The sequence below is a fragment of the Coloeus monedula genome (assembly GCF_965178545.1).
Source record: "Coloeus monedula genome assembly, chromosome: 6".
Taxonomy (NCBI): Eukaryota; Metazoa; Chordata; class Aves; order Passeriformes; family Corvidae; genus Coloeus; species Coloeus monedula.
Window position 1 is genome coordinate 12,353,199 of NC_138786.1, and position 15,296 is coordinate 12,368,494.

A 15,296-nucleotide genomic window follows, 5' to 3' on the forward strand; every position below is an offset into this window, starting at 1 on the left:
CCCTTATTCAGCAGTGGCTGCTGTACCAGGGACAGGCTGGATCCATCCAGCCCTGGCTGCATCAGGTAGGTTTGGGGTTCCTGCACAAGTAGGGAAGACTCATAGACTGCTTGGTCTGCCAGGTCTTAGGGAGCACAGCTGGAAACGCTGCTTCTCACCAAGGTTGGCCACCCTCTGCAAGAAGGTGAGCACAGCTCTTGGGTGGAAATAATTAACAATGACATGACAAATGGAGAACATTGCTGGATTTTAGTGATGTCTTCTCAGAAAAACAGCTGTCTATAACATGCATGTAGATTTACATAACTGTATGTTCAGATGTACAAAAACTGGATTCTATGCTGCTCACACACCTCATTTAGTGTGGTACTAATCACCACTTCTAAGCCATTCCAATATTCCACTATTGGGGGAACTACAGGCCCATCAGCCTAACCTCTCTTTAAAAAAAAAGACATGTTGATACTAACGTGTGTCCAGAGAAGGGTAACAAGGCTCCTGAAAGGCTTAGGAAATGTCTTAGAAGGAGTGGCAGAGAGAGATAGGTTTGTTTAGCCTGGAGAAGAGCAGGCTCAGGAGAGACCTCGTCACTCCCACACCTGCCTGAAAGGAGGGTGCCGTGAGGGGCTGGTCTCTTCTGCCGTGCCTGCAGTGAGAGGAGCCGAGGAAATAGCCTTAAACTGACACAGGGGATATTCAGATTAGATATCAGAAAAAGTTTTTTCACTGTCAGCGTGGTCAGGCATTGGAATATGTTGCCCAGGGAGGTGGTGGAGTCACTGTCCGTGGAGATGTTCAAGGGGCTTCTGGATGTGGCGCAGGGTGATACGGCTTAGTGGTTACAGTGCTGGATTGGTGGTCGGACTGGATGATCTCGGAAGTCTCTTCCAATCCTGACGATTCCATGGTTCTAGGAATATTTTTGTGCGGCCGGCCCGCGCCCCGGAACCATCCTGCGGCGCCGCCGATTCCCGCGGGGCCGCCATCGCGGGCGGACGGCGCCCCACGTGAGGGCGGCGGCAGGCGGAAGTGATGGCGGCGGGGGCCCGGCGGCGGCCCGGCGGCGACAAGCGGCGGTAAAGCGGCCACAGAGCGGCGGGGCCCGACATGGCGGCCCGCGAGGCGCGCCTCTGCTCGCTGCTGCTGCTGGCCGCGCTGGCGGGCCTGGGCGCCGAGGCCAAGGTGAGCGGGGAGGGAGGGGGGGGACGGGTCACGGTGGTGCTCCCGGTACCGGGCCCTCCCTCCGCCGGGCGCTCGGTTCCCGCGGGTCGTTCCGCCTTCCCGGCCCCGCTGCTTCCCCGGCCGGCTGTAGGGGAAGGCCGGCGCCAGTGGTTTTGTGGGGGCCAGCCCCGGTTGCTGCGCTCGCCTCACGCTCGGCGGGGTTGATGTCGCTTTGCCGCGGTGCCCGGGGACGCCGTCACACAGAGCTGCGGGTGGCGATGGAGCTGCTGTTCCCGAGGCTGCCGGGGCTGGGCCGGGCTGAGCCCCGGGCCCGCCGCAGCTCCAGCGCGGGGCTCCGCGGTCGCTGCCCGGCCTCACCCAGCTCCGGCCGCCTCACCCGCGCTGGGTGCAGGCGCTCTTCTCTTGGGCCTTCTGGGTTAATATTTGGGGCTGTTACCGTAGTTCTCTGTGACGGGCAGAGAACACTGTGTCTTCTCCAGTCAGAGTGCCCGCGTGTCTGAATTTTCTGCTTTTCAGCGGTAATCAGCTGTTTGACTCCTCTGAGGCGAGGCCAGAAGTGGTTTGCTGTATGGTGTGTAGATTATGGTGTGGATTTACGTGCTCTCCTGAGACCCACCTGCAGTGCTGCATCCAGCTCTGGGGTCCCGAGCACAGGAAGGACATGGAGCTGTTAGAGCGAGTCCAGGGGAGGCCATGACCGATGATCACAGGGGTGGAGCACCTCTCCTGTGAGGAAAACCTGAGGGAATTAGGATTGTTTAGTCTGGAAAAGAGGAGGCTCCGGGGTGACCTAACTGCACTACCTGAAACCTTGCAGCACCTGAAGTCTGTAAGAGAGACGGAGAAGAACGTGGGCAGGCAGTGTCAGGACAAGGGGGAGTGGTTTTAAACTGAAAGAGGGTAGGTTTAGATTGGATATCAGGAAGAAATTCTTCTCTGTGAAGATGGTGAGACACTGACACAGGTTGCCCAGAGAAGCTGAGGGTGCCCCGACCTTAGCAGTGTTCAAAGCCAGGCTGGATGGGGCTTTGAGCAGTCGGGTCTAGTGGAAGGTGTGCCTGTGGCAGTGGAGTTGGAATTAGATGATCTTTAAGGTCCCTTCCAACCCACACCTTTCTGTGGTGCTGTGCTAGTGCAGTCAAGGTTTTCCAGCTGACCTATGCCCACTTAGTGCTACTCTGACTTGGCTATTCAGTGTAGAAGTTCATTATCAATCCTTGTTCACACATTCTTTTGTAATGCCGCTGGAAATTGCCGTGAACTTTAGAGAAGCCACGTTCATCCTTTGTCTCTTATTATTTGCTAAAATAAGTTCAGTATTGTTTCATTCATTTTAAGCTCATCACTGTGTCTGTTAAGCAGCTGTCCTCATAAGCTGGATAGTTGAGTCATCACCATCAGCAATTTCTGCATGTGTGGTTTTTCTTAAAAAGAGGAATGAGCTTAAACTCCATTTTTTTCCCCTCGAGAATGTGTTTCTATCTCAAATAATAGTGTTACTTGACAAATTGCTCTACTCCCTTAGTATTTCTGAAGGGTTGTTCCTAAGCTTGTAGGAAGTCCTGAGTAAGACTGTTCAGAGATACTTGCAAGTAGTTTGTGTTAAATATTTCAAGTATTATGTGAAGAATACTTTCTGTAGCCCTGATAATATAACTAATATAATAACTGATGATAATTTGTTCTAAGCATGATGTTTACTTTACTTTTAGAATTCTGAGGATGTCCGGTGTAAATGCATCTGCCCTCCTTATAAGGACCATTCAGGCCATATTTACAACAAAAATGTTTCACAGAAAGACTGGTGAGTGTGTGTGGCACATGCAAAATGATAATAAGTCTTACTGGTTAAAGACCTGTCCTGTAGTCATTACATGAGAATCTCCTATGCTGGTGCCAGGACAAAGCAGAGCATTTTCATAACTTACTGGAGCTTTTCTTTCAAAAGTACTCCAGAATTCAGCTCTAGCAAGGGACGAGGCTTAAACCCTATGGTTTATGCCCTGTCTTCTGTTTTGGTTTGCTTGCTTGCATGTTTAATTGTTTGTTTATTTAGACTTGGAAGTAGTAGAAGGGAACAAAGTGGTGTATCTTGAATCCAGTGATTTGGAATGGTGTAAAGGCAAGGGAGCACAAACCTGGAGCTGGGAGTTGGGGAGTATTGTCTTTGCTTGCTCTGCTCGTCAAACCCATCCTGTCATTTAGGGACTGTTGTTTCTGGAGTTTTATGCAATTCCAGTAGATTTTGCACTTTTTTAGCAACTTGAAACTCTGACTTGGAGAGGAAAAAATTCTGATATTAGTATTTTTTATCTTCTCAGTAACAGACTTACTACTGTACTTAAGCAGCATATAAGATTTCTGCTATACTTGTGCAGTGTATTGATGCAAGCTTTCAGTCATAGGAACAGCAATTGCACAGATTATATCTTGATTTTTGGTTTTGTAGCTTGAGTGCTGCATTCTTCCACAGAAGAGAATGTAATTCTGCTTTCACATAAATGAGAAAATTAAACCCTCCACTCCCCTCCAGAGGCTGTGAGGTGGCACTCAGCAGTTGCAGCTATGAAGAAGAAATACAAAGAGCACAGAAGAGATGAGCTGGTGCCTGGCTGAGTGTTTGCAGTGTTGTAATTTAGCCCAGTAGAGTGTTGAGTCCCAGGCTGCTGCTGTCACTCCAGGCCTTTTGTTTCACTACCTGCTGCTGACTGTGCCAACTCTGAGGTAACCAGGAGAAAGGTGAAATAGGATTTTGGTTCTGTCAGTGCTCTGCAGGGACCCAGGGGGTTTGAACTCTGAGTAACACCCTGAGTCAGCAGAAGGACCAGCATTACATAAGTTGTTGTTGGAAGCAGCTGTCTCGTGGCAGCTGGATTTTAGTGCTGTGGTATAGAGTGCCCATAATATTGTCAACCAGGATTTTCCACAGGGGACTGACTTACATGTGGTAATCTTTTAAGTCAAATGCTTTTGCTGAAAGCTGAATGCTCTTTATTCACCATTTTGGTGCTTAGAGAAACAACCCAGCTGAGTTCCTTTTTTTAAAATTGTTTTTGCAATGTCTGTACCTTGTGATGACAAGAAAAAAGAAATTCAGTTCATGAATGTCAAAGAGAGGCTAATCTCCCTTCACATACTGAAAGGATGGAATAAAGTATGGTGAAGAAAGAAGTGGAATTAGTAGCTGGAATTTACGTTTATCCGTGATGTCGGTGTCAAATGATGCATTTGTGCTGGATTCATATCCTTGTACTTGTTCTGCTAACAGCTTTAATACTTTCACTGAAAAATGAAGACACTGTATTGAGTTAGAAAGATCTTAAAACTTGTTTAGCAGCTTGTCAGTAGCTGAATTTCTCATTTAAGTGAAATAACTGCGGCATAGTGATTTATTTATACCTGAAGTTTAGAACAACTGAACTTAAGCAAAGGTGGCTTCTCATCTCCTGCAGCAGAGTGGAACAGCACAGCTAAAGGCAGCTCAAAACTGACTGGGCAGTTTCTGTGTTTCCTCAGTGATTGTCTCCACGTGGTGGAGCCTATGCCTGTCCCTGGACCTGATGTAGAAGCATATTGTTTACGTTGTGAGTGCAAATATGAGGAGAGAAGCTCAGTCACAATTAAGGTAAGTGGTATAATTCTGTTGGCATATGTTAAAGACTTCAACTGTTTAGTAAATATGTCTGTTGTCTTTCAGAGAAATACTATTTTTAAAAGGAAAACTTTTCTAAGGCAGTCTAAAATGTAACTTTTTCTGTAGTAGTTGCTCACAATCTTGAGCAGTAACAATAGCATCAAACTTTAGCTGAAGAAGTGAACCTGATCCCCTTTGTTGAAGATCTCTGCTTTTGAGATCAGACTTCACACTTGCTAAAATTTTGAGTATTCTGAGATACTTTGTCAAGCTTTGGGCTTTGTTTTCCTTATTATTTCAGAGGGCCTGTCATTACTCAGCTGCCTTACTTGCTTACTATAAATTTTCTTTACCCACATTTGTTCTAACAGATGTTTTCTGTGTTCTTCACATTCTTGTCCCATTGGAGTCGTTGAGGCCTGGACTGGTGTGAAAAGACTGCAGTATATCTTTTGGTTTTTGACAACACAGACTACTTTATTTTGGGATTTTAGAAGTTTGGTGTTTTGTTTTGCCTTCCCATTTTGCTTGGTGACTGAATACAGGTCTGTGCTAGAGAATGGGAGATCATTGGGTGACGCCCCAAATTTGTCACAAGTTGAATGGCCAGACTGTACAGTTGTCTTGGTTGAAGAGAGGTTTGTAACACCAAATTGTTTTAAGAGGGATAGCATACGATTCTTTGCAAGGTCTCACTGTTTCAAGTTGCCCTAAACCCTTTTAATACCATGTTGTAGTTTATTGGTTTTCCTCTTTCTGGATTTTAAGTCATCTGATGACACTACCATAGATCAAACTTTGCCTGTACTCATCTTTTGGTCCATGTTGCCTGTTGTGAGGCTGGGGGGGAATGTCACAATTTTGGCATAAACTGTGCTTGTGTTATGTAGGTGACAATCATCATATACCTGTCTATTTTGGGCCTACTTCTTCTGTACATGGTGTACCTTACCCTGGTGGAACCTATACTGAAGAGGCGTCTCCTTGGACATTCACAGCTCATACAAAGCGATGAAGACATCGGGGTGAGTTCACCAGACTCTTTGAGCACTTGGTTAGTGTAAAGATTGGGATGGTTGGTTGATAAATAATTATTTGGGGTGAGCAGCTTTTATTGCCAGGCTATGCTGGGAAAGGAAGAGAGAGCTGTGTGATGACTTCTGTGAAGCCACTCTTTCATATTTCACTGGGCTGGAAAGTAGTAAGGTGAGAACTGCTTCAGTTCCACCAGCTCTAGGCACAGATTGTTTTCACAGAGAAGCAACAGTGTAGGAATAGAGGTAAGAATATAGAGGAGTACAACTTTTTAAGAATTAATGATCCAGTCTTGGCAGTGATCATTTTTATGTGAAGTGCTTACTGCTTAGATTGCTCTCTACAAAAAGAAAGTATGGGAATTGCATCTTTTATTGTTCCAGTTTGAGTTTCCTGATGCTAAAACTTAAAGAAGAAATTACTATAATGAAGTAAAATAGTGATGGATGCTGAAATAATTTCTTAGTATTACAGCCAGAAATCAAAATGTGGCAGTATATTCCAACAGATCAGGAGAGCTTTTTTTGGGAGAAGAAGGGGAGTAGTCCATTAATGACGTGGTTTCCTGTCATTACTGACCTTTCCAATCTCTAGCACTGGGTAACAATCACATATTTTTGTTGTGAAATCAAGGTACATAAAGCATAGCTGATTAAAAACTATTACCTGGGAAAATGCTTAATTTTGAATACTTAATTACCCCCTTGCCAAACAGAAACACCTTTTTAAGTGAAGATGGCTGAAGATTATGTCCTATTGTTTCCAAACTTCCCCGTGTATTACATGTAGACATGTTTCAACTGTCTTTGTAATGACAACATAAGATTTTCACAGTTACCTCTGGAAGGATTTTGGGTTGAGTTTTGGTTTTTTCTTTTCTGAAAAAAAGGTATTTGAATAACTCTCTCTTTAAATTCTTATGGCAAATTGGGCAGTTCCTACTTGAATTAAGTGAGCTTGTGCTGTATGCTATACCTCAGACAAATGTATACCTTAGATAAATTGTCTTAATGCCTCCAACTGTGAGTTAGTCTTTTGATTGTAGGTGGAAGAAGTGAAATAAGTCCCATGGCAGAGTTCAGGTTAACTGCAGAATGAATTTACCTTAAAGTCTGGATCCATCTTAACCAATGTCATGTTTTGCTGTAGCTGTTCTGTGAACATAACATCATTTAAGGTCCCTTATGAATGATTCCCATCCTTGCCTTTCCTTTTGCAAGTTCTTGAGGTATTCTTGTCACACTTCAAAAATACCATGTCCATGGATTTTGTGGCTGAATTTCAGGGCAGTGTGTTCACTCTTTCTTGTTGCCCATTGGTGACAGTGGCAACTGATCAATGTAAGCCACTTCCTTAGCCCTCTTTCCTCTTAAATTCTTTTACCCCTTATTGTCTACATAGAAATGGACAGTAGCTAGCCTTGGAGCTGAGAGTCTTGTTTGTCAGGAAGGCCACTACCATCTAGACTGTCCTGTGTTTTCCCACCATGTGTTCTACAGTAGAAAACAGTGTGTTGCTATTATGATTTTTTTTTTTCCCTGTGAATGAAGTGACCTGTTTCCTGTTAAGTGCCCATTCTAGGTATATCCAACTGTATAACTTTTTATGGTGAGATGACAGCTCTTTTGATCAGGGATAGTTTCTTGTTCTCTGTGAGTATATTTTTTTAATGCTCATTGTGGCTTTGGGACTTAGAGCAATCGTTTCAATAGATATCATTAATAATAATCTCTGTACAGCTGAGAATTGTCATTGAGCTGCTTTACACAGTCATATCACAAATAAAGCATCCATTAATGTAAATGTCTTCTGAAAAAAAGTGTTACGGAAAAAAACAAAAGGAATGTGAAATGTAGGTATACAAAAAGACAGTTATTTAATACAGGACATAGTTATGTTATTTTTCATTATGCATTGTATATATGATGCTTTCTGGCATAGCTTTAGCAGCATGATTTTGTCCAAACAGTTTGATAGCCAAATAAGAAGTTCAGTTCCACATCTTACTGTTTATAACTTGGCTGTATTTACTAGCAGAAAATAAAGCCTTGCAGGTACTGTTAGAAAACAGAGTAAACGTTAAACAAGCACTTGGTTTTTGTTGGGCTCGGTCACTTAAACAGCTGTATTGACACTGTGCCTTCAGACAGCTCAGCACAATGGGCTTAGTTTGGTAAACAGCAGAGTGTGTTGGTTTGATATAGAGGCTGTGTGTGAACATCCTGAGGTGCCTGGCAGGAAATGGCCAGGAGCTGGCAGAGAGCTGGCTCTGATTCAGTTGTGAAGTGCACTCACTACAGTAATGGGGTGCCTGGTTCTGCTCTGGGCTGCTGTCCCTCCAGTTGCTAATGGATGCAAGACTGTAGGTCTGATCCTGCAGCTCACCATGATGGCTCTGGGCAGCAGGCAATTGATAGTACAAAGAAGTGTGGTGTATTTGGGGAACCTGTGGAAGTTCCTGTGAATGAGAAATTGAAGTACAGTTCCAACAATTCAAAACCTCTCTTGGTCGTTGTTACTGACCAGCTTGTTGGAACATCTCGTTTACCTTAAAAAAAGACGACACCGAACCAAACCCCGCATCCCGTGGAATGTAACGACACAAAAGACTCTTGTAGCTGGAGCTGCTGAGGGGTAACTGTGGATTTTTGCTGTTCCAGGACCACCAGCCTTTTGCAAACGCCCACGACGTGCTGGCCCGCTCGCGGAGCCGCGCCAACGTGCTGAACAAAGTGGAGTACGCCCAGCAGCGCTGGAAGCTCCAGGTCCAGGAGCAGCGCAAATCGGTCTTTGACCGTCACGTTGTGCTGAGCTAATTGGGGCTCAGGGAAGGAACTCCAGGGATGTGCACTAGTGGAAAGAGCTGACAGAAGTCTTCCTGATCCTGCCAATTCAGAGGAGTTTTCTTGAATGATTTGTTATTGATTAAAAAAAAAAAAAAAAGAAAAATTAAAAAAGTATTTGAACTTTGAAGGAATGTACTGGAGTGGAAGCAGATTAAAAAGATTAGTTAACCAAAAGCTTAAATCTTTGTTTTCAAATGGCTTTTACTAACAAAACTGAAAAGAAAACAAACCCTAAGATACCTTGGGTTGCCACTGTGGTACATTACTTACAGTTGTGACTTTATGGTGGTTTTTAACTATATATTTCTCTCTACTATTTATGTGGTTAAAAAGTACCTGGGAACACAGTAATTGCTTACAACTCACTAATCACTTTATGTAAAGACTTTTTGTAAATATACTTGGATTTTCTGCTGATTGATGCTAGGTACTGGAAATTGAAATCTTGCAGTGTAGTTTTGGTCTCAGAGAATGAAACCCTGCTGGCTGTGTTCATCATTTGGTTTCTTGCACTCGTACTTTCAAGATGCTTGTATGGCAAGTGATGTCTGCAGATTTAAGGCAAAACATAAGTGGACACTGACTCCTGGAGCTGCATATTTCAAGTACTGTGATGTAGATAAATTCAAATGCAGTGCACATTCAAGACAGTGTTGACATTTTGTTCTATTTTGCTTTAATAGCTTAATATATTGTAGGTGTATGATAGATCTTAAAAAAAAATCTTTCCCTTTCTTTTCATGGGTGAAGTCTCAGGAGTTAGTATATGATGAAATATTTATTATAAAAATCTTCCTGCATTTGTCTGGATCGATGGTGTAAGGCACATACTTTCTCTAGCACCTGTCATCTTGGGAGTTAGGTGTATTTTTTTATCTGTGACTCTGTACTCATCTCTCTTCAGAGGTTATACAGTTGCTAGATTACTAACTTTCATATATCCCCTTTGGAATGTAACAATTAAAGATAAAACTGATTTTTGAAAAATGGATCTGCATTATCAGTTTGTCATCATTTTTCTCCCTCATTATGCTGCATGTACATTCCATCCATAAAAGCACTTCTCTAAAAACGCTTCAGAGTAGAAACGCACTTGTTCAGTGATTAGGTAAAGAAAGGCTCATCAAATTGCTAATTGAAAGAAGTTTTTAATCCCTGACTCAGATGTAGCTGTGCACATGCAGTTACATTATTGTGTTACAGTTCTCAGTTCCGCTGTGGAAGGAGGTGGTACATGGAGGAATACTCTGTTTCTGGGTGCAGTTTTGGCTTGCTTAGTCCGTGCCTGGGGGACAGATGGTACCTGTGCTCATAGCTCTGCCAGGTTAGGGCTGCAAACACAGTTGCCCCATACCAACATCTGTACTGACTGAGCTCTTCTGCAGGTACCGAGCTTTGTTTTCATGTCAGTACTGTAGACTTCCAGAACTGAGTTAATCTGGAGGGATTTAAATCAGGTGATGACTTGGTAGATTCACAGGATTCTTGCTTTAAATAAAAAAAAAAAAATTGCACAAGGTTAAGAAAAATAAATTCAGGCTTGGGTTCAGTTTTTGTGTTCAACATTGCCCTGATGAGTGGGAAGTTGTTCAGTTGGTGGTGTTCAGTTGCTGGTTATGACACTGATGTCCTTAGGTCCACTAAAGAAAAATAATGCAACCTGTTTGTGGAATACATGCTTTGTTTGTTGAATATCTCCCTGTCTACCAGTCCTGGGAGTTGTTCTACCTCTTGGCTGCCTTTCCCGTGAGGCCTGAAGCTGGTGTGGGAAGGAGGAGGCTGAGTACAGTACTATGGCCCACAGAGGGGCAACAGAAGGTGAAGCTTTCTTTCCTTGATGAATGACAGTCACAAGGAGCAGGACTGAATGTATGTACATCTTTTGGTAGTACAGGTATTTCTAATCTTCCAGTGTCTCCTGAAAGTTTTAAGCTAAACTTTTTTGTGTGGTGATACTTTGATGGATAGAAGGGCTGAACAGTGAGATAGTCTTAAGTGTCAATCCTGTAAAATGTGGGAATTTTGAAGAGAGGTGTCCTATTTCCTTGCACCTGTACAATTGGACAGCTGTATACTGATATATGTAGCATCTATGTACCTGTACACATTACATTATAGGTTCCATACTGTTTCTCTTTTTAAGCAAAACTTGTCTTGCTACTGTTTGCTCACTGTTTTCAAATCTTCTCTTCTTATATATATTCACCTTGTATATGATGTTACAGTTAACACTGAAAGAATTTTCCAAAATTACAAATTTCCAATTTCCAAAATTAAATTTAAAGGCATTATGCTGACTAATAATATGTGTCCTCACCTCTAGTGGAGAGAAATCCATAACAAATTTCTAAATAAATGCTCGTGTTTAAAATGAAGCTATGAAAATTAGTTTGCTTATGCCTTGATAGTGAATATTTACCTAAATTCTAACTGATTGTTATATTTAGACATTAGAGTACAAAATGCCAATAAATGAAAATACTGCTTTGTATTTTCATTACTATACTGTAGTAGTCTGCAAAAGAATGCAAACAGGAAGTGAACAAACCACATTCCTGATTACTTTTTCAGGTAATCTGGATGTGTTCAATTACAGTTTCAAAATTTCTAGCCCTTAATGCCAAGTTTTGTTGCCATCATAGCTGTGGTGTGGGTGGAAAAGCCCAACCAGAAATGAGCAGATCTAACTGTAAGCTACTTTGCATGTTGTCAATTGACTATAAATTGCAGTAGTCATTGACTCAGTGGAACAAGCTACATAATTCAGGTAAGAGACTTGCATGTTGCTGTATCTAGCCACAGATCTTCACTTAATATCAATGTTCTTGTAAATCACTACTACCAGCCATTTACTAACAGTGTTTTCATAGCTTTTTAATGAATCCTGTTTAATTTATAACCTATTTAATAAGATGTAAGAAAAATGGAATAATAACTTCTTTTTTTTTTTTTTTTTAAATATCATTCAGACATTTTCAGGTATTCATCACCCTTATGAGAGCACATCTTGTTTCCCTGGATTTTACTTTCATCTGAAAATTGGTGAGTCTCTAGTCTAACAGGGAAATGTTCCTAACACTTGCATTTTGCACTTTGTGCAGGTGTTGAGGCAGCAGGTAACTGTTTTATGTAACAGTTACATGGCAGAGATGTCAGTACTAAGAAACAAATACTGCAAGTATCTCTTCTTGAGGGGTTGTGCTGGTTTTGGTTTCTTGCTCTGGAGTGATGTTGTGCTGTAATTTTTTTTTTTTTTTTTGCTATGTAGCAGGCTTTGCTTCCTCAGTGTTTTTAAGTTGTTAGCAGTAGAAAGTTTTTAGGCAATAACCCAACCTGTGTAAGTAGAAAAGGGAAAGTTGGCTGTCTGCTATTTTATGAAGAGTGTATATTCACCTCTGAATTTTTTGCATGCATATTAATGTGAAATGGATGTGTGTTCATGCTTTTAGCCTACCTACAGAAGTACCTGTTTAAGATGCATGTGACTCCCACTCCTGCCTAGCAGCTATAAATGAATTCTTCACTCCAGGATTTCTGTTGTGAAATCTGTGTGCATTAGAAAAAGAGACAGCTCTGCATACAGAGGCATTTTCATAGAATATATTGTGGGAATAGGTCCATATGAAGTAAAAATTCTCAGTATAAATATGGCAGGTATGAAGTCATTAGAAAACATTACATTATCCCCATATCCTTGTGAAGGATTAAGGGAATCCCTTTTATGTTATGGAACTGTTTGAAGCTCTGCCAGATTTCTGTGAGTATGGAATCCAGAAGTTTCTAGTAACCTAGTTTAATGTTCAGGTGTGGTTTCCATTTTAGAGGATTTAATAGAACCTAAGTGCTTTAGACAGCAATGTATGGATGTACAAGTGGATGGTGAGTAAGAGCATTTTTGGATCCATTCTGTGTAAGCAAGTACGGCTTGCATTCTGTGAGGATGGTTCACAGAGATTCTTTAAAATTAACTGGTTATTTCAAATGTATTTTAAGTAGCTATTAAGTAACAGTCATTACATTCTCAGCACTTAGGCTGATCTTTAGCTGTTTGAATAACAATATTGGGAAGGCACTATAGTGGAGCTTCTTATAAACCACTGCAAGATGATCTTTGTAATAAACATATCAGAGTGATTTGAGTAGTTACACCTGCTGTAATGCTGCTCTGAAGAGAGGGTGTGAGGGTCGGCCAGTCTGATTTACAGGTTTCTAGCAGGGCCCCAACAACTGTGTGCCATCCCTTCTTTGTATTACTAGGACATGCATTTTTCCTTTAATAAATTGTTTATTTCTTAACCCTCCAGCAGTAGGATTGTTTTTAGTATTTCATGTCTGTGTTTAATCTGCAGGTGAGCACAGAAGGAGCATGAGGACCCAAGGAGATGTTGTCAGATTTAGTAGAAATTCTCTCGTCTTTCTAAATTCTCTAAACTTCTTGTAAATCTTTGTATGAGTGGATGTAATACCTGACAGACATGGAATTAAGACTGAGATCCATTCTCTGCACAAATTTTCCATCTTATTAGGATGATATATTGAATGAGGCATCAAGTGAATAGAGAGAAAACTAATTTGTCTTTGGAGGCTCTTTGGTATGAATAAGGGAGTCTTTTACTGGAATTGTAGATTGAGGTTTTTTCAGGGAGGGGATGGGAGTGGGGAGAATGCCTCAGATGTTGGCCTGCTTTATTTGTTGTCTGTATACATGTACGATTTGGTGAATTTGGAGCAAGCCAGACCTATGTGGAATACATATAGGTAGATTCTCTTAGTTTCTAAAGCTGAGGTGAAAGGAGACTGCTTGCTGTTTCTTCAGGAAACTTCAGTGGCTTTATTAATATCTATTGTGTATTAATTTAATCAGTGTGACTGACTTGCACCTTGTACTTTTGAAGTGGGACGTTGTCTCTTCTACCTAATCTTCCAACACCATTCTGAAATGTCACAAATGCATTAAAAAGTCTCTTCTGGAAAGTGTCAGCAGGGCCTAGCGTTGGTGAGTCCAGGTGAGTTTTTTCTACTGTTCAGTGTGAGTTGTTCAAAGTATTCTGTAATTTATGTGTTTCCAGGCTAAATGCAGAACCTGATGGATGGCAAAAGCTACTGTAACCTCATCTGTGCTGAGGCTCAGCACATCCAGCTGGCAAGGCCTTTCTGTGCAGACCCACTGGTCACGTTTCACGTGTACCCAGAAACACCAAACCAGGTCCCTTTGTCTGAAGATTTGTCATTCCTTCCTTTCATGTCAGAGCATCTCATCACGGAGACCTTCTGCAGTGAGCCCTGCCCCTTTCCCTACCAAATGCCCCATTCCAGTCTCCACAGAAGTGAGTACTCCTATGGGTCAGCTTTCATCAGGAGGAGGAATGAGAGGGAAAGGCAGCGTGTTAAGTGTGTCAATGAAGGCTACGCCAGGCTGAGGCACCACCTGCCTAAGGAATACTTGGAGAAGCGGCTCAGCAAAGTGGAGACCCTCCGTGCTGCTATAAAGTACATTAGGTACCTCCAGTCTGTGCTGTGCACTGAATCTGTGGTGGCAGGAAAAGGTGTCATGGAGCCAAACCAAGCACCTAAAGCCACTCACAAACAAACGCAGTTTTTGAAGACGATCTAAAGCGTTCCAAGGCAAGCCAAAGGCATTCTGTCTGGGAATGTAGTAGCCACTATGTTAATGACGTGCTTGTTCCTGGCACTTCCTAGGAGCAGATCGTGGCCCACGTCAGTGTCAGCCCACACAAGAGCTTTAATGTTGCAGATAGTAACTACACTTAGATATGAGAAAGACAGCTGGGAAAATCTCAGCCGAATGACCTAAGTTAATTCATGAAAATCAGAATGCATTTCTAAATTTGTCACCAAGCTAAAAATGTAACACCTATATGTGTGAAGTAACTGTATGTATCATCACAACCTGCATGCTTTAAAATAAAATCTTTCTACTTATGGGACTGAAATTCTTCTCATTTTCTCTAATAGTGCTGGTTTACTCTCACATGCGCTTCCTTAAAATATTCAGTCTAATTGCCAGTGTTTATTTTAAAATACCCTTTTAAAGGTTCCAAGGAGTGTTGTTAGATGCCAACAGAAAGGATAATTTAGTTGAAAAGGGTGAAAAATAGAGTAGGGTAGGAGGTCTCTGAAGCAGAGTTACTGAACATAGGAAGAGCGTGAAGTTTTGCAAGTGCTGTTTGATCATTTTCTTATTATTGAATATTTTAATCACATTGAAAACTTTTGACTTTGCATAATTTCTATTGAAAATTGGATTCTTCTATAGATGTCAGTGCCCTTAAAAATTGCTAGGACTGGTTAAACAATACACAGTATAAAGAAGGCTGGCAAGCTTTTGGCCATGGGCATAAAAATAATCCTGCAATAGAAACTTTTTGGGACTTTGACTAATAGGCATTGAGGTCTGGAGTGGTCCTTCCCAACCTCCCAGTCTGTTCCTCTGTACTGCTGATGGTTTCAGTTAAGTGTTATAAAGTAGAACTGTGTGGAGGTGATGAAGAGAGTCTAGCTTGTATCTGGTAAAGTGTCCTTAACATTTACTCTGTGTAAGGGAATCATTGATACTAAATATTCTGCTGACAGTGTGA

General features: G+C 42.0%; 2 protein-coding genes across 2 annotated transcripts; both read left to right on the top strand.

Moving 5' to 3' along the window:
- The first annotated feature begins 1,026 nt into the window (after positions 1-1,026).
- On the top strand, positions 1,027-9,688 carry TMEM9B (TMEM9 domain family member B). The gene is made up of 5 exons (XM_082282944.1): positions 1,027-1,182; positions 2,895-2,986; positions 4,699-4,807; positions 5,707-5,841; positions 8,512-9,688. The coding sequence occupies exons 1-5, from the start codon at positions 1,108-1,110 to the stop codon at positions 8,665-8,667; spliced, it is 567 nt and encodes a 188-aa protein (XP_082139070.1). The 5' UTR covers positions 1,027-1,107; the 3' UTR covers positions 8,668-9,688.
- Positions 9,689-9,824: 136 nt separating this feature from the next.
- On the top strand, positions 9,825-14,785 carry ASCL3 (achaete-scute family bHLH transcription factor 3). Its single transcript, XM_082282945.1, has 2 exons — positions 9,825-11,739; positions 13,767-14,785. Exon 2 carries the CDS (start codon positions 13,772-13,774, stop codon positions 14,309-14,311), a length of 540 nt encoding a protein of 179 aa, XP_082139071.1. The 5' UTR covers positions 9,825-11,739; positions 13,767-13,771; the 3' UTR covers positions 14,312-14,785.
- Positions 14,786-15,296: the final 511 nt, after the last annotated feature.